The sequence below is a fragment of the Alexandromys fortis genome, unplaced genomic scaffold, assembly GCF_014885135.2.
Source record: "Alexandromys fortis isolate MF-2015 unplaced genomic scaffold, M_Fortis_MF-2015_v1.1 scaffold_26, whole genome shotgun sequence".
Taxonomy (NCBI): Eukaryota; Metazoa; Chordata; class Mammalia; order Rodentia; family Cricetidae; genus Alexandromys; species Alexandromys fortis.
Genome location: NW_026067894.1, coordinates 2,226,869 through 2,242,237, shown reverse-complemented (window position 1 = coordinate 2,242,237; position 15,369 = coordinate 2,226,869). Strand labels below are relative to the sequence as shown.

General features: G+C 50.9%; 1 protein-coding gene across 2 annotated transcripts in view; it reads right to left on the bottom strand.

Annotated features, from left to right (window-relative positions):
- Positions 1-8,528: 8,528 nt before the first annotated feature.
- Positions 8,529-15,369, bottom strand: part of Pax7 (paired box 7) — an 88,556-nt gene continuing 81,715 nt past the window's right edge. For both annotated transcript variants that reach the window (XM_050150988.1, XM_050150997.1), the window contains exon 9: positions 8,529-8,644. In XM_050150988.1, the coding sequence (XP_050006945.1) occupies positions 8,529-8,644 (116 nt within the window). The remainder of the gene's footprint in view (positions 8,645-15,369) is intronic.

Sequence of the window (15,369 nt, the reverse complement as noted above, 5' to 3'; positions counted from 1 at the left end):
AAGGTGCCTGGCACAGCAAGACGTGGTCTTCACAGTGTAGGCAGCTAATACAGGGCGTCAGCCTAGCTTCCCAAAGCAGGGATTGTCTAAAGGGTAAGGAAGGTGTGGCTCAGTCCAAGGCCTCAGGAAAGTCAGTCTCTTCTACCAAGAGCCTTACCTGAGCCCCGTGCCTGGGATATTCCTGGCGACACACTCATATCTCATGCTCTTCCTGATAACCCAGTAACTTATCCTGACTCAGGTGATCTGACCTTCGGTCCTCACTCCAGGGTTCCGAAGTCCTACTGAGAGGCCTAGATGTCTGCCATGAGCCAGTATGACAGGACTGTGGAAAGGGGCACTCAGGGTTTCAACCCTCCTGAGAAGTAACTGTTGTCAATTAACTCTTTGTCCGTGGAGTAGAAGAGGTCAGGTCAGACATGATGCAGTCTTGCTGTGTTTCCTGAACAATGCACATCAATTCTTTACTCCTCTGGGATGAAATCAGATGGGCGGGAAGTACATCCCCCACCGTCTGATTTGAGATTGGCTATGAGACTTGCCTCGGTCATGAGATGTCTGGGGACTTGGAGTGCGAAATGGGAGATAAATTGAATTAAGTACCCGCAGTTCCTCTGGGTCGTTGGTGCTTTAGAATGATGCCGCACTGCCTAGCTCCATGGCACCTTGACACAAGCTGGAATTATCTGAGGAGAGGAAACCACAATTGAGAAAATGCCTCCATAAGCTGGGCCTACAGGGATTGTCTCAATGATTGGTGTGGGAGGACCCATCCCACAGTGGGTGTGCCACCCCTACGCAGGTGGTCTTGAGTTGTATAAGAAAGCAGGCAGAGCAAGCCAGTCTTTGTCTGAGTTCCTGCCTCCAGGATCTGTCTTTGAGTTCCTGCCCTGACTTCCCTAGATGATGGACTACAAGCTGTAAGATGAAACAATGTCCCAGCGCCACACACACAAGTTGCTTGTGGTCAAGGTGTTTTATCAGAGCAGTAGAAACAGTGACTAAGACACAGGCCTTCTTCGCAGACTCCAGAACAAATATAGTCAGACCTGCAGGTTCTAGCATCCCCTGCCTCTCTGTGGGAGTCTCCATCATTATACAAGTTAGGCACTCAGACAGCACTCACTGAACATCTCATAAGATCTCAGTTCATCAGAGCAGGGTCCCTGGCTGAGGATCTGGACTGTGGTGGTCAATTATGGGCATGGGCGCTGGTCTCATATGAAGGTTCCCGAGAGAAGATCCAGTTTTACAAGCTCTCTTGGGGGTTGGGAGGGTTTTTGTCCCTGTCACTATGGAGAAAGGTCCTCTTCTCCTTAGTGTTGGCCAAGGTGATTTCCAATTTGTAGAGATAGCCATTTTTATCCATGTGACCTATCATTAATATTTCTTTATAGCTGGTAAGGGACCCTCTCTCCAGCCCACCATGATGGAGAACTACAGGATCTTGAGGGTGACTTTCATCGTGTATGTTCATGTGTATGCATGCTCTTGTATTTGAGTGTGCATACATGTAACAGTACACATGTGGAGGGCAGAGGCCCACGTTGGTATCACACTTCAGGCACCGTTCGCCACTTTTTGAGACAGTCTATCACAAATACCTGGGACTCATCCAATGTATATTAATTACCTTTCTGTTACTGCATAAAATAGCCTGAAAAGAAACAAGGTGGGGAAGGAAGGGTTTGCTTTGGAGGACAGTTCCAGGTCCCCTCTGAACTGTGAGCCAAAGCAGACCCTTGCTCTTTGACAGTCACTGGGTCACAGTGGCCAGAAGAGCAACTGGAAGAGCATCTACATCTTTGTGGTGCTTGGGATTGGACCCAGGCCTTGGCACGTGCTAGACAAATGCTCTACCATTGGGTGCACCTAAGCCACTTATCCTTTCAAGCCACGTTGGTACACAGCCCATCTCACCATGTTGTTATGAGGAAGAAAGCCCTTACCAGGCACTGAACAGATGTAGCCTGTACTCTTGGGCTCTCCAGCCTCCAGAGCCATGAGCCAAATCAATGTCCACTCTTTTAACAAATTATTTTTATTATTGAATGTGTGCACGATGTATGTGTGGGTGTATAAGCTACAGCACAAGTCTGGAGGTCAGAGGACAATTTTGTGGAGCTGGTTCATGCCTTCCTGGACTCTGGGGTCAAACTCAGGTCTTCAGGTGTGACCAGCAGTCGTCTTTACTTGCTAAGCTGTCATGATAGCCACGCCTACTTTATAAGGTCCCCATCTTGAGTGTTTTGCTATAGCAACAGAAATAGGACTAAGATTATAAATAGTGGTTGTGAGCAGTGACAAGGGTCACCCCCTCACACACACACACACACACACACACACACACACACACACACACACACTGCAAGCTGTCTGTGTTTGAATCCAGCAAACCATTGCATTGTTGGCTATAGTTCTGATGCAGAGGGACAGACTTTATTCCTGTCGGAAGGATGGGACGGCTGAGGGAAAGTGACTTGCCTCTGGGCACACAGAAGGACTTGGGCCCAAGGGTGAGGCCTGATCAAAAGAACATAGTTCAATTATTTGAGGGAAGGCAAGAGAGGTAGTAGAGATTTGAACCCACTCCGCGAAGCCTCCAGGGGAATAAGTCCCACTCACAGCAGCAGCTGTTCATGTGGCTGGGATTATGAAACTTAATCTCTGCTCAGAGTAGGTCACATACCCTGAGAAGGGGGACAGAATGGAATACTGGAAGCTCTTAGGAAGACTGGGGTGGTAGTCTGAAAGAAAATGTTCCCCAAAGGAAATGGCACTATTAGGTGGTGTGGTTTTGTTGGATTAGGTGTGGCCTTGTTGGAGAAATTGTATCACTGTAGGAGTGGGCTTTGAAGTCTCCTATGCTTAAGCTACACCCAGTGACACAGTTCACTTCCTATTGCCTGTGGGTCAAGATGTAGGACTCTCAGCTCCTTCATATCTGCCTGCATGCCACCCAGTCACACCATGATGACAATGGACTAAACCTCTGCAAATGTAAGCCAACCCAATGAAAAGTTTTTTCCTTTATAAGAGGTGCACGGTCATGGTATCTCTTCGCAGCAATGGAAGTCCCAAGACAACCAGATAGGCAGCGGTTGGGATTGGGCTAGTGTCTGTCTAGGCATCCTTCCCACCTCAGAGTTTCCATGCGTCTTCTGTCTAAGTAATCTTTTGTCCCTTGTTAGTCAGTTTCATCCAAGGGAAGGCTTGGGAATGGACTTACGCTGGGGTGGGCACAGTCAGATCTCTCTCTTATGTGTCATTATCACTGAAATAGCTGACAGGTACAAGTATCTGTCCAATGGCTACCTCTTCTTTTGCTTCATGCACGGAAATCTGACTTTGCGCTGGGTGGCAGTGTGTCCTCTTGAAGACCATTCAGTTTTCCATGGGACACAGACAAAAGTTGTCAGGGGAAGGATAACCACTAGGAATGCTTCCTAGGAGTGTGTCAGGGAGTTCTCTGGGTCCCTGAGTACAAAGTCCCTGTTTTGGTATCTTATATTTTGGTTCCTTTCCCTAGCCCTTAAGATGAACATCTCGGAGCTGTACCATCATCCTAGAAGCTGCCTTCAAGCCCAGTCTCTGGCTCAGAGGATCTCCATGGTAACCTGGAAGGTCCTTAGAAGTCATCTAGCCTACTCTCTAGAACATATGGAGATCCAGCCCAAGGGGGAGAGGGATGGCCTCAGGTCCTACAGTTAGTCAGTCTGATGCAGACCTGAGGGTAGAACTTGGGGAGGCCTGGCTGTCCCCAAATCTTCTTAACTGAGAGGTTAAGGGTGTTCATCGGCTGTGTTTGAGAGCACCAGTTACAACATTGAGGGTGGATATGGGACTCAGGACCTTCTCTGTGGAGAAGGTACTAGGCAGCTTCCATCTGGTCTCAGGCCAGGGGCATATTCGGCTTCCTTCCAAGTCCTGCTCTAGAGAGCTTGACCTTGACGAGATCGATTCAGGTCAACAGGAGTGACTGACCCATGGGTCTTCCCCCATTTCTAACTTCCACACAACTCCTTTCTGTTCAGAATTTCATCCAAGGAAACCAGCACTGTGGGGTGGCATGGACTCCCCAGTCACCCAGCCAGAATATACATGTTACATCTGGTAGCTCTTAGGGACGCAGGTGCTTCTGAGTCCTCTCCTAGGTGGATTAAGAGCCACCAAAGGTTCTCAGTTCAGCGTTTGGGGGCTTCTCTCCGAAGCCTACAGAGATGCTTCAGTGGCTACCTCTGTTTATCTGTATCCATCTGTGTTGATATCTATTAATACCAAAGAGGCACACACACAGTATGGCAACAGCTGTTTGGTACTTGGGGAGGGTCATATGCAGTGGGGGGGGTATGTACCCACTCCTGGTACCAAAGGAGATATGATTGTATGTCGAGTTGACAAGGGGCAGACTTAAGATGACTGTTCTTGGTTGTCAACTTGACTATATCTGGAATTATCTAAAATCCAAGTGACTGGGCACATCTCTGGTGGGGGGGTCGTTCTTGATTGATTTATTTGAAGTGGGAAGACCCACCTTTAATCTGGGCCACACCTTCTGGTGACAGCCTATAAAGGATACAGAAGCAGAAAGTGTTTGCTCTTTGCTTTTTTGCCCTCACAAAAGCAAGTTCATTTCTTCAATGACATCAGAGTCTACTTCTTCATGACTCTAGCATATACTGAAGTCCAGTTGAGACATCCAGTCCGTGGACTGAAAAACAGCTGGATTCTTAGACTTTCTTTTGGAAAAGGACCATTGTTAGAATAGTTGGACTACAACCTGTAAACCAGTCTAATAAATCCCCCCTTTCTTTCTCTGTGTGTGTATGTATGTATGTATGTATGTGTGTGTGTGTGTGTGTGTGTGAATATTCTATCAGTTCTGTTTCTCTAGTAAACCCACCAATACAGAGTACAAGAGAAACATTTCCACGCCAACCCATTGTACACCCAGACATCCTGGTCCCCCCCAGCCACAGGATGGCAGTCAGTTGAGGATACAGAACCTTCATGTTTTTTTTTTTTAATTTCTTTTAATGTATAACAGTTATGCCTGAGTTACAGAGGCAGCGCTTACAAGCAGCAGGTAGTTAAAGCAAATACCAGTTTGTCCTTCTAGTCTACTACTCCATATAGCTGAATAAATTATGGTGCGATTATATTTAGACACCCACCCACACTCGCACATCCCACGCACACCCCTCATGCACACACACTCACTTTGCATGGAGGAAAATGGCTGAGTCCAACACTGAAGCAACAATGTTGGGGTTCCTAGAAGGAAGGAATGTTCTCCAGCAGTGTGGGTATTTTCCCAGTAGGGGACTGTCCGGCTCAATGGGGACAGAGGCAACGTTAAACACACAGGTGTCTTGAAGTATTTCAACACGGCAGCCTGAGTACCCCCATTTGGTCTTGGCTTAGTGCATCTGCAGGAGGTGAGGATGCTTGTGTACCCTAAAAAGTGTCTGAGAGGGAGAGATGTGTCCAGGAGCCTGGGGAGAACGCCAGCCTCATAGAGGATCTACACGAGGTCATATTGCTGCAAAACTCCGCTTCTTTCTTGTCTCCCCAGACAGTCTCTCCCCCTCATTCTTGTCCCCTACTCTCTAGGCCTCCCAACTTGTTTCCTCTGCTCCTTCCTGGTCCCCCCAAAGAAGGGCAAAGGTAAACTCAGTACAAAACAAGAGACTAGAAGCTTGGTTCTAACCACCATTGCTTTCATCTTTATAGCAAGAGAGAAATACCAAGTTGAGAGGATGGTGGCAAAAAAAAAAAAATAATAATAATGAAGGAACCCAAGAAAGGCTGGAATACATAATCCAAAACACAGGATGAGCAAATCCCTACAGATGGTCCCTGGCACTAGCACAACACACACTGTGGGGGTTTCTTTCCTTTTTTTAAGTATATAGATTTATATATAAAAAGCCAATGTTCTATAAACGAACAGCACAACACCACGTTTCCAACTAACATACAATGAGTTCGGGGGGCCTTTACAGAACCAGGGGCTACTGGAGGTGACACGGAGGGCGCCCCTCTTATCTTGCTATTGACTCTATATACAGGGAGGAGGGGTGTTTCTGGTCTGGCCTACTAACTGGAAGTCAGGCCTCCTAGGCTGCACTCAACTCCAAAGGGACACAGAGGCCCGGTGCCTCTCATCTAAACGATGTCACCTCTCTGGTGAAGCTGCAAGCTGCCCAAACAGTGCTGAGTTTTACAGACCAGAGTGGACAGATACACAAAAACATGAGACGCTGGGGAAATCTGTTGGGGACCGAGGGCCCCTCAGAACACAAGTCCAGTTTTATACCAAGATGGTAGCTTGGGGAACGTTCAGAGGCGGTGAATAGAATGAGAAGTCATTTTGTTTTCTCCCAAGCAGGTCTTGGTCGCCTTTACCCTAGTGGGCAGATCGCTGTGATTGGTCCAAGCATTGGAATGTTGTCTCCTGGGCTGGGCCCTGGGGACGTCACCTGCTTGAGGTTCCTGCTTCTGAATCATAGTGGATGGAAGAAGATTCAGAGGCATCGAGAGCCAGTCCTCCGGGGAGCAAGGAATGTGGAGGAAAAAGCATTTGGTCTTCTGTTGGGGGCGCTTGCCGCTGTGAGGGCAGCAAAGAGGGAAGCTGGGTTTCCAAGGGGCAATGTGGCTTTCCTCTTATCCAGACCTTGAAGAGCCCAGAAGTCTCCTCTCTTGGAACCTGGACAGAGCTGACGAGCCCCACCTGTCTGGTGCTTGATGCTACCAGAGAGTCCGTGTGTCCCCAGTTATGAGAGATGTCTCTAAACCACAGATCCAAGCCACCCTAGTCACGTCCCAGGACAGGCTTCAGATGATGGGTCTAGAGATGAGAAATAGGTGTGCATCAGTCACGTGTTCATGTAGAAGAGTGTCCCAGTGTCTCGCCGGTCCAGCTCCCCAGGCAGAAGGAAATCGGTCGGGGCTCCTGAGCAGCAGCCCCTCTTTCTAGGAATGTCTTGCCGGCTAAGGGCAGGAGGCGTGGATTGGGCCATCAGGTGGCCTCACGTGTGCAGGTGGGGACAAGCCATCAGGCCCAGTGTCCGTGGGTTTGGTGCTGTGGCATCCCAGCACTGGGTGGAGGGGGTCCGAGTGTAGATTATAGTGAGGGAGAGGATAAAGATGGGCACAATTGATAAATAGGGGGCTGTGATGAAGAGCTCCAGGGAGGACACCTGGGGGGCCTGAGCAATCCATTCCCCCCAAAGACCCAGCTCTAAAAGAGGGTGGAGTGCGAGGAACCTGGAGTGTTTAAGGAAGGTGCCTTATTCTCTTTGCTGGGATTTTCAGCATCTTCCTCTGCTTAGGGTTGGTGACTTAAAAAACCGTGCCCCAGGTACACTGTGTCTGGTGAGGCGACAGAAGCCTTCTGACCGAGAGCAGCCAACACTGAAAAAAGTGCCACTCTGAAAAGGAGATGGACGCGGCCTTCCACTGAAATGCCAAGGAGACTGGAACATCTTCTCGGCGGGGGGGGGGGGGGGGGGGGGGGGGAGACCAGCAGTTTTGCCTGGTCCCAGAAGGCTCTCTGTATCCAGTGGCTTACATGCTGGGAGAGGAGGCCCCCACTTTCAGAATGTGTGAGGCAGGTTCCCAGCTGCCAGCGAGATGGTATGCAGGACTCCAGTGGTGTGGACTTGAAGGCAGATGGCCCTCAGGCCCTCTGAGCCTGCCTTGTGCCTCCTGTCACCTCACGATCTTCCCCTCTCCTACCAGTTGAGGAAACCGACAGGTTCTGTGGGCTTCCTCAGGCCCTGGTGCAGTGGGCAAGCCTCTGGCAGACTGCAGCCGAGGAGTCCTGCACCTCCTGATGCTGGACCTGGGGCCTGGCATTCTGGGATAGCCCATGGCTGGCAATCTCTGCTTCCGCGCCCCCTTGCCCCCTGGTAGAAGCTCTTCGTGGTCTCCTGATGTCCAGCAGAGGTGCGAGGGGGGGGCAGTACCAAAGTCCTCTGGATTCCTGGGGAAAACTGAGATGTTGCCTGTTTTCTCCTGGGAACGCCCTGGGGGGCTCATTTCAGTGTCCAGCGAAAGAGGATGCAGTTCTGATGCCAAGCAAGAGATTCACCCCAGTGAGCTCCACCTGCCCCTGTGGCACCCAGGACTCAGAGGCCAAGGATTCCAGGGCCTTGTCGTTGGCACCATTTTCTTCTGATGACTAGGTGCTCGGTTCAGGTTGACCCTCAGTCTCTGTGCCGAGACAGGACCAAGGCCTCGACACTGAGAAATGAATATGAGCTGGAGGTCATTGCAGGATGACTAGGAACCTCTCTGGAGGAGATGGGGGTGGGGAGGGCAGACCCAAGGGGCCACTCTAGGTCACTAACCATGGGCATATGACACACTGGTTGTCTGTCTCCAGGGGGCCACCTGTGGGAAGGGAAAGGGTTTCTTCCCTGGCTTTCTTTGACCCCAGGGAGATGAAGGAACGGAGGTGAGGAGCTCAGGGGTTGGAAAGGGCTAGGCTGGGCCATTAGCTGGGGCAAGTTGCCCCAGGGGCCCTAGTAAGCCTGGCCCGTTTCCACAGGGAGAAGTCCCAGCACGGCAGAGTGTTCCCCAAGCTTCATGCGGCGCTGTGTGGACAGGCTCACGTTTTTGGCCAGGTAATCAACAGCAGCTGGAAAGAGAGAGAAGCTTCTAGAAATTGAGGTTCTTTTTTCATTTCACCCTTCTGTCCACCTGTACATCCATCCACCATCCATCTTTCTGTCCTCCCATCCATCTTCTGTCCATCCATTCATCTGTGTACCCATTCATCTTAACAATCTATGCATCCATTCTTATATTCATTCATTCTTCTGTCTACATGTCTATTCATCCATCCCTCTTTCCAACCATCTATCGTCTGTCCTCCCGTCTGTCCGTCCGTCCATCCATCCATCCACCCACCCACCCACCCACCCATTTTCTCTCTGTATGTCTGGTTACCCATCAATTAATATCCACCCATTTTCCATTCACCCATTATTCTGTCCACTCATCTGTACACATTTCCTTCCAGCTCTCCATCTCCCGACCTAGCCTTCTGTTCTTCCATCCATACTATTTATCTATCCATTCTTCTATTTATTCCATCCTCTGGTCCATCTGTCCATCTTTCCCTTATCCTCTGTTGGCTAGGTTTTATTGTCAACTTGACACAGCCTAGAATTAACAGAGAAGCGAGCCTCACTGGAAGAATTGTCTAGATCAGGCTGGCTTGCGGGCGTGTCTGTGGGGAACTGTCTGGACTGCCAATTGATTATTCATCAACCCAGTCCATTGTGGGTGACACATTCCCTGGGCAGGGGGCCTTAAGCTGTATAAGAAAGAAGAAAGCTAGCCAAAGGCAAGGTGGTGTGGGTGCATTTGTTTCACTCTGCTTTTGACTGTGGGTGTGATGTGACCGGCTTCAAGTTTTTGCCTTAACTTCCCCGTTATCCCGGACTATCACATGTTATTGTAAGTAAGATGAACCCCTTCCTTCCCTAAGTTGTTTTTGGCCAGGGTATTCGCCACAGCAACAGAACTAAAACTAAAACCCCCCATCTCTCCTTCCTTCACTGATCTCTTCATGGATCTCTTTTCCTCGCCTCCTTTCCAGCCATTCTACGGTCTTTACTTAAAGCTTATTGTTCTTCCAGCTCTCTTTCTGACCCTGTGGGCAAGTACAGACACACATCCCAGTGTTCAGTGGAGAATTAAGCTCCCTTCCCACAAGCCCTCTGGATATCCAGGCCATGGGGAGGCTAGTGAACCCCGCTGAGTGAGTCCAGGCAGCACCGAGGATGAGGGTTCTTGACCTGTGCTGGACCCTGAGTGCGGCACATGCATGAGGCCGAGCAGCGCCCTTGATCAAGAGCCAAAGTGGCTTTGCAAGTGAGCCAAGGGGGCGTCAGGAGAAAAGAGTGGGGGCTGAGACCCACGGCCCATCAGCTCCAGTGAAGACAGGCTGGCATTGGTGGGGATGAGGTGTGACTATGAGGGGTGGGGGTGCCCTGAGACCAGTGGGACAAGAGTGTCTTCACAAGGTAATGCTGAGTATAGCATGACCGTTCATACAGAACAATGCCTATCCATGCCCATTTGACACACACACACACACACACACACACACACACACACACACACACACCAAGCAAGCACACACAGGTGTGTGAACCATGTGCCCTTGTAAGCGGATGCACAAATGGGAACATCCATGCACACGCAGGTCCCGTGAACATAAGAGGGAGACGCAGGTGTCTGTCATATGCAGCTACAACTGCCTGCCTGCATGTGGACCTGTCCTGACTGAAGCCCTAGAAGAAATCTGTCCCGACCAAGGCACTCAACAGGCATGTGGCTAAGCCTCCCAGGGTGCAGGATGCTGCCTTCTTGAGACTGTCGCCAGTGCACCCTATGGGACTCCCATGACACAGAGGACTCAGGGGAAGATGGGAAGCTGTGCATGAAGCATCACAAGGCTCCCTCTGTTACCTGCCCTCTGGGCTCCATGGAGACAGTATCTGTGCTTCCCCAAGCTTGGCACCTTGGGATGGGGCGGGTTAAACTGAGAGGTGATGGACACAGTCTGATGGTTAGGCCAGGGAGGCCAGAAGGACGATTTCAATAGCTGAGCTATGTCACATGGAGGGGAGTGAGTTCAAATGACCTGGATTTCAATTCCGTGACTGCCTACCTTGAGTGTGATCTGAGGCACACCACCTCAGCCTCAGTTTCCTTGCTGGCACCATGGGACATGGCATCCGGACCAAAAAACTGTTGAGAAAGCTAAAAGACGCCACACACATAGCCTCTGAGGGTAGAGCGTGGCCCAGAATAAATGTGGCCTTCAATGGTGGTATGGAGGAGGGGTGGCCAAGGGTGGCCACATTCCTAGCCATGTGACTGTGAACAAACTCTCTTCTCTTTTAGATCTATTTATCCATCTGCAAAGGGGCGGGGACAATGTTTTTAAACTGTCACAGAGGGCTCAGGACAAGATCCCAGACTCTAAAGGATGTCCTGAGGTCTCTTTGCATCTCGTCTGTGCCTCAGCTAGTCGGGCTCGAGGTGGGTAAATGGAGGAATTCCTGTGATGAGTTCCTGGGCTTGAGGGTCTGTGCCGTCACTCACTCGGCCCCAGGCTCTGATTGGGAGAGCCAAGGCAGCTGTGGGCAGCGTGGGATTCCCAGCTCTAGCTTTGGGAAGACCCCGCAGCTCTGTCATTTCTCCTCGGGTTCCAGGGTGCAGGGACCAGTAAGCCACCCTCCCAGAGGGGTGACAGGCACAGAAGGGATAGAACCAGAAGCTGCAAAGAGCAAGCCCTGTGCTGTTCTCCCCGAGCCCTGTACTCAGGGTGCTTTCGGGTGTCATTCCAGCTCTACAAACCAGGTAGCATGGCTGTCCCTTTTCCCAGTTTGACAGAGGTGGAGCCAAGGTCCTTGGGGACTGTAACTAAAACCAGCTGCTTTCTCCCATGTTTTCAAACCCAGGAAGCCTGGTGGCAGCTCCTTAGCCTTGGGCTTCATCAGCAGCTCCTGGAATCGACCCTGAGTCAGGAGCATCCCTGGAAATGACCTTCTATGTGCATACGAACCTCAGGACTGAGGTACTTTGCCTGCCCCTTCCCCCCACATAGTCTCTTCCTTTTCAGTCAATGTCATGAACTTACCAAGGGCACACATCACCTCCGGTGACCTTTCTTTTTATTACTATTAGTTATTGGGCTCTGGGATCTGTCCCTGGGGAGGGACAACAGCAAAGGCAAGTTCACACTTAGTTGGCTCTTACTGTGTACTAGGAGACATGAGTTCTGTGCCTCAGGGAGGACAGTTCCCACTTCCTACACATGGAAACTGAAGCACAGACATTTGCCAGTCCAGACTAACACTTCATGAGCGGCCCGGAGGAGCTTAAGTTGACACCCATTGAGCTGGGGAGATGGCTTTGTGGACAGAACTGTGCAGATGTGGAAACTGAATCCCTAAAACCCATGCAGAAAAGCTGGACCCAATGCTGGGGAGACAGGCAGCTGGATCCCCCAGGGCTTGATGGACAGCCTGCCTGATAAGTTCCAGGCCAGTGAGAGATGCTGTCTCAAAAACAAAACGGACAATGTCTGAGGATGATGCCTGAGCTTGACCTCTGACCTCTATGAGCACAACTCCATACGCGTAAACACATACACATATAAGTGCAGGAAAAATAGAGTCGTTCCTCTGGCACCTCTACCCACTCTATGCCTGCTCCCTGGTTTGCCTCCCCCAGCACATAGTAGGAGCTTTCCCAGCAACTTTCCTGCTGACCCTGACAACTTCCAGAGCACCCAAGGGGCCAACTGTAGGGTTTGCTTGCCTCTTCCTAGGGTAGAGTCAAGGGGCTGGCGAGAAGGCAGGGAGGTGACATTCCTCATTACGGACTCTGTCCCTCCGTGTTTCCCTTCTCCTGCCTCACACCCTGCCTGGGCTCTGAACATCTCCAATTACATTAATCAGGAGTTGGCAGGAGATGGGCCAGCAATGCCAACCCGTAAACAAATCTCAGCCATCAATGCCTCGTCAGCGAGCGGCCCCAGAGGAGGACCCTTCTAGACACAAATTCTTATTAGAGTTGTCAGATCTATTAAAATTCTTTTCACACTCCTGCGTTCTATCAGCGCCATCATTAGTGTGGCCCTGGCCTCTGGGAACACTGGGGCCATATTAATCTACCATGTGCCCCGTCCCTGGCCTCCTGCCTCCACCCACCCTAGGGACGCTGAGAGATGGGCAGATGGATGGACGTGGCCAGAGCAGGAAAAGAAGGTGTGAAGGTGTCCCTGGGAAGGTGAGAGGCCCGAGGAGACGGTGGGGGGGGGGGTGGTTCTGCTGCACAGGAGTTGGGTCAGGTCCATGTTCCAAGGACACCTGAAGGTGAGGGTTGGGATGCAGGCGAGGCTACCTCGCCCACCAATACCTTAGGCAGGTGATTTCTCTAGATGCCATTTCTGTAGCAAGCAGTGGGAATTATCACGCATACGGCTCTGTGTGGTAGTGTAGCTAGGATGTCAACTCCATAGTAGATGCTCAACTAACCGTCACTTCTCCTCCCTTCCTGCACACGCACTTTGCACAGCTATGCCTTGCCTCTGCACACATGCTCAGTGTAACTCACATACACGAGTCTGCACACTGGAAAGCGAGCGTGCGCCAATCAATATCAAAGGTCTTGCGCGAAACTGGATCCACCTGTGGTTTGAGGTTGGAAAACTGAGTCACAATCCCCCTGCTGTGGGGCCTTGGGAACACTGCTTACTTCTCTGAGCCGAGTAAGCTGAGGACCCAGGAACTGTGAAAGCTATGTGAATAAGCACACATTTTGCTCAACGCTGCGGGGGCTAAACTCAAGCAAGGAACAAGAGGCAGCAGGTGACAAGGTGGGTCAGGACCAATATAGGGAAGTGTGTGCAGGAATGCGTGACTTTCCAAGCTGATCAGGGAACCTGGCCTTGTGTGTGCTTGAGGATGTCGGCAGGTAGTTAATGGGAAGATGACATGCTCTTGGGCTGTCCCAGAATGTCAACAGAAAAGGAGATGGAGTGACAGGAAACCTCTGAGATGATCTGTCTGGTCCCAGACCCGTCCTGCAGGTGGGTAAGCTGAGGCTGGATGTGTATCTTGTCCATGGCAGAAGAAGAGCCTCAGTGAGTGGGGTCTATGTAAGGCTGGAGAAGATGGCCCAAGAGGAGTCCTTGGTGCTCCCTGCAGCAACAGAGGAGCAGGGAAAGGAGGGGAGGGGCGAGGAAGGAGGGGGAGGGCAACTACCTCTCCTTTCTGGCCTCCCGGGCCCCTTCTCTTTTGATCCCCCTCCCCTACCACTCCCATACCGACTTTGGGGTTAATTTTATTTCCGAATTGGGCAGGCACCCTGGAGCAGGGCAGGGGCTCCAGGCTCCGGGTGTGACTAACGCCTGCCCGGGGCCGGCCAGGCTGCTGCTGCTGCTCTCAAAAGTTTTATCAAGAGCATGTGTGTCGCGTGTTGGGCTGGGAACATGTGCTGGGTCAGGAGGTCAACCCGGGACCCACTGGAAAGGCTCTGTGCACATGGGTGCACCCTGTTCCCAGATGGTCATGTAAGTCTGCTTCTCACACTCACGTGTGTTCACACTCATAGTCCCACAATCCTTAGTCACACATAAAACTGCATACACAGTCATGCCCCAGACACAGCATATACACATCCAGACACAAACAGCACAACCATGCAAGCACCCAAGCATGCCTAATAATAGATGCCTTTATGCACATGCACACACCAAAATACATGATTGCACACAACAATGTTTATCTGCATATTCATTGTACACAAAGGATACACACACATGTCAATGCACACACACACACACACATAGACACACAAGCCCTTAAGAACCCACCTATGAAAATTTAAATGTGTGCATATTACTAAATGCTGTCTGTCATATGTATGTGTGCCTATGTGTGCTCATACATGCAAAACCATATACATGTACCAGTGGGTACACAGAATGGTCATTTGTATGTATTTGCATATAGTTAAAGATAAATGTAAACACGAATGTTCATCACAAATTTACACACTCATAGGCAACTCATTTTTCTGCAAATATGGGGCCATTTTGCAGCTGCTGAATTAATCCAAGTCACATCACTTGTACATAGCTGTGTACAGACACTTGGGCTGTAACATACCTGTGATGCATACACACATGCAAGCATGCACACAGGCACATGGGATGTGGAGGTCCACACAGCTGGCCCTCATTTAACCGTGGAGGCCAAGGCCATGTGATTGGAGTGGGCTGGGGGCCTCAGGAAGCAGAGGTCAGTGTGGCAGGGGCAGGCGGCAGCTGGAGGAGAGGATGCCCTCTGGCTGGAGGCCTCACCCTCTCCACACGCTCTCCTGATTAGTTTGACACCAGCAGGTGAGGCCTTTGCTGGGAGGTGGCAGGAGGGCAGCTTTGTGACCTTTGGCTCCCCCATCCTGTCTGGGCCTGCCCTGCTGCTGGCCCTATCAGGTGGCAGCCAGAGGTTGTGGCCAAGCCCATCTTGTCCAGCTGTTGGCCTGAGGGTCCGCCGTCCCTACATCAAGGCAAGATGCCAAGGGAACAATGGCTGGAATGGGTACGTGAAACCTTGGAGCCCGGGGGAGGGGGAGTCATGCAGAAGACAGAGCTCTACACAAAGCCGTCCCCCCATGCATATGGGGGAGAGGGAATCAGATCCCCCCCACTGTATGGTCCCCACTTCATGCCACCGGCCACATGCAGCTAGCTGTCCTGCACTTGACCCTGGTGCAATGGGGATCAGACTCTCAGATGTCAGTTTTATGTCATCCAAACTCAAAAACTGATCTTTAATT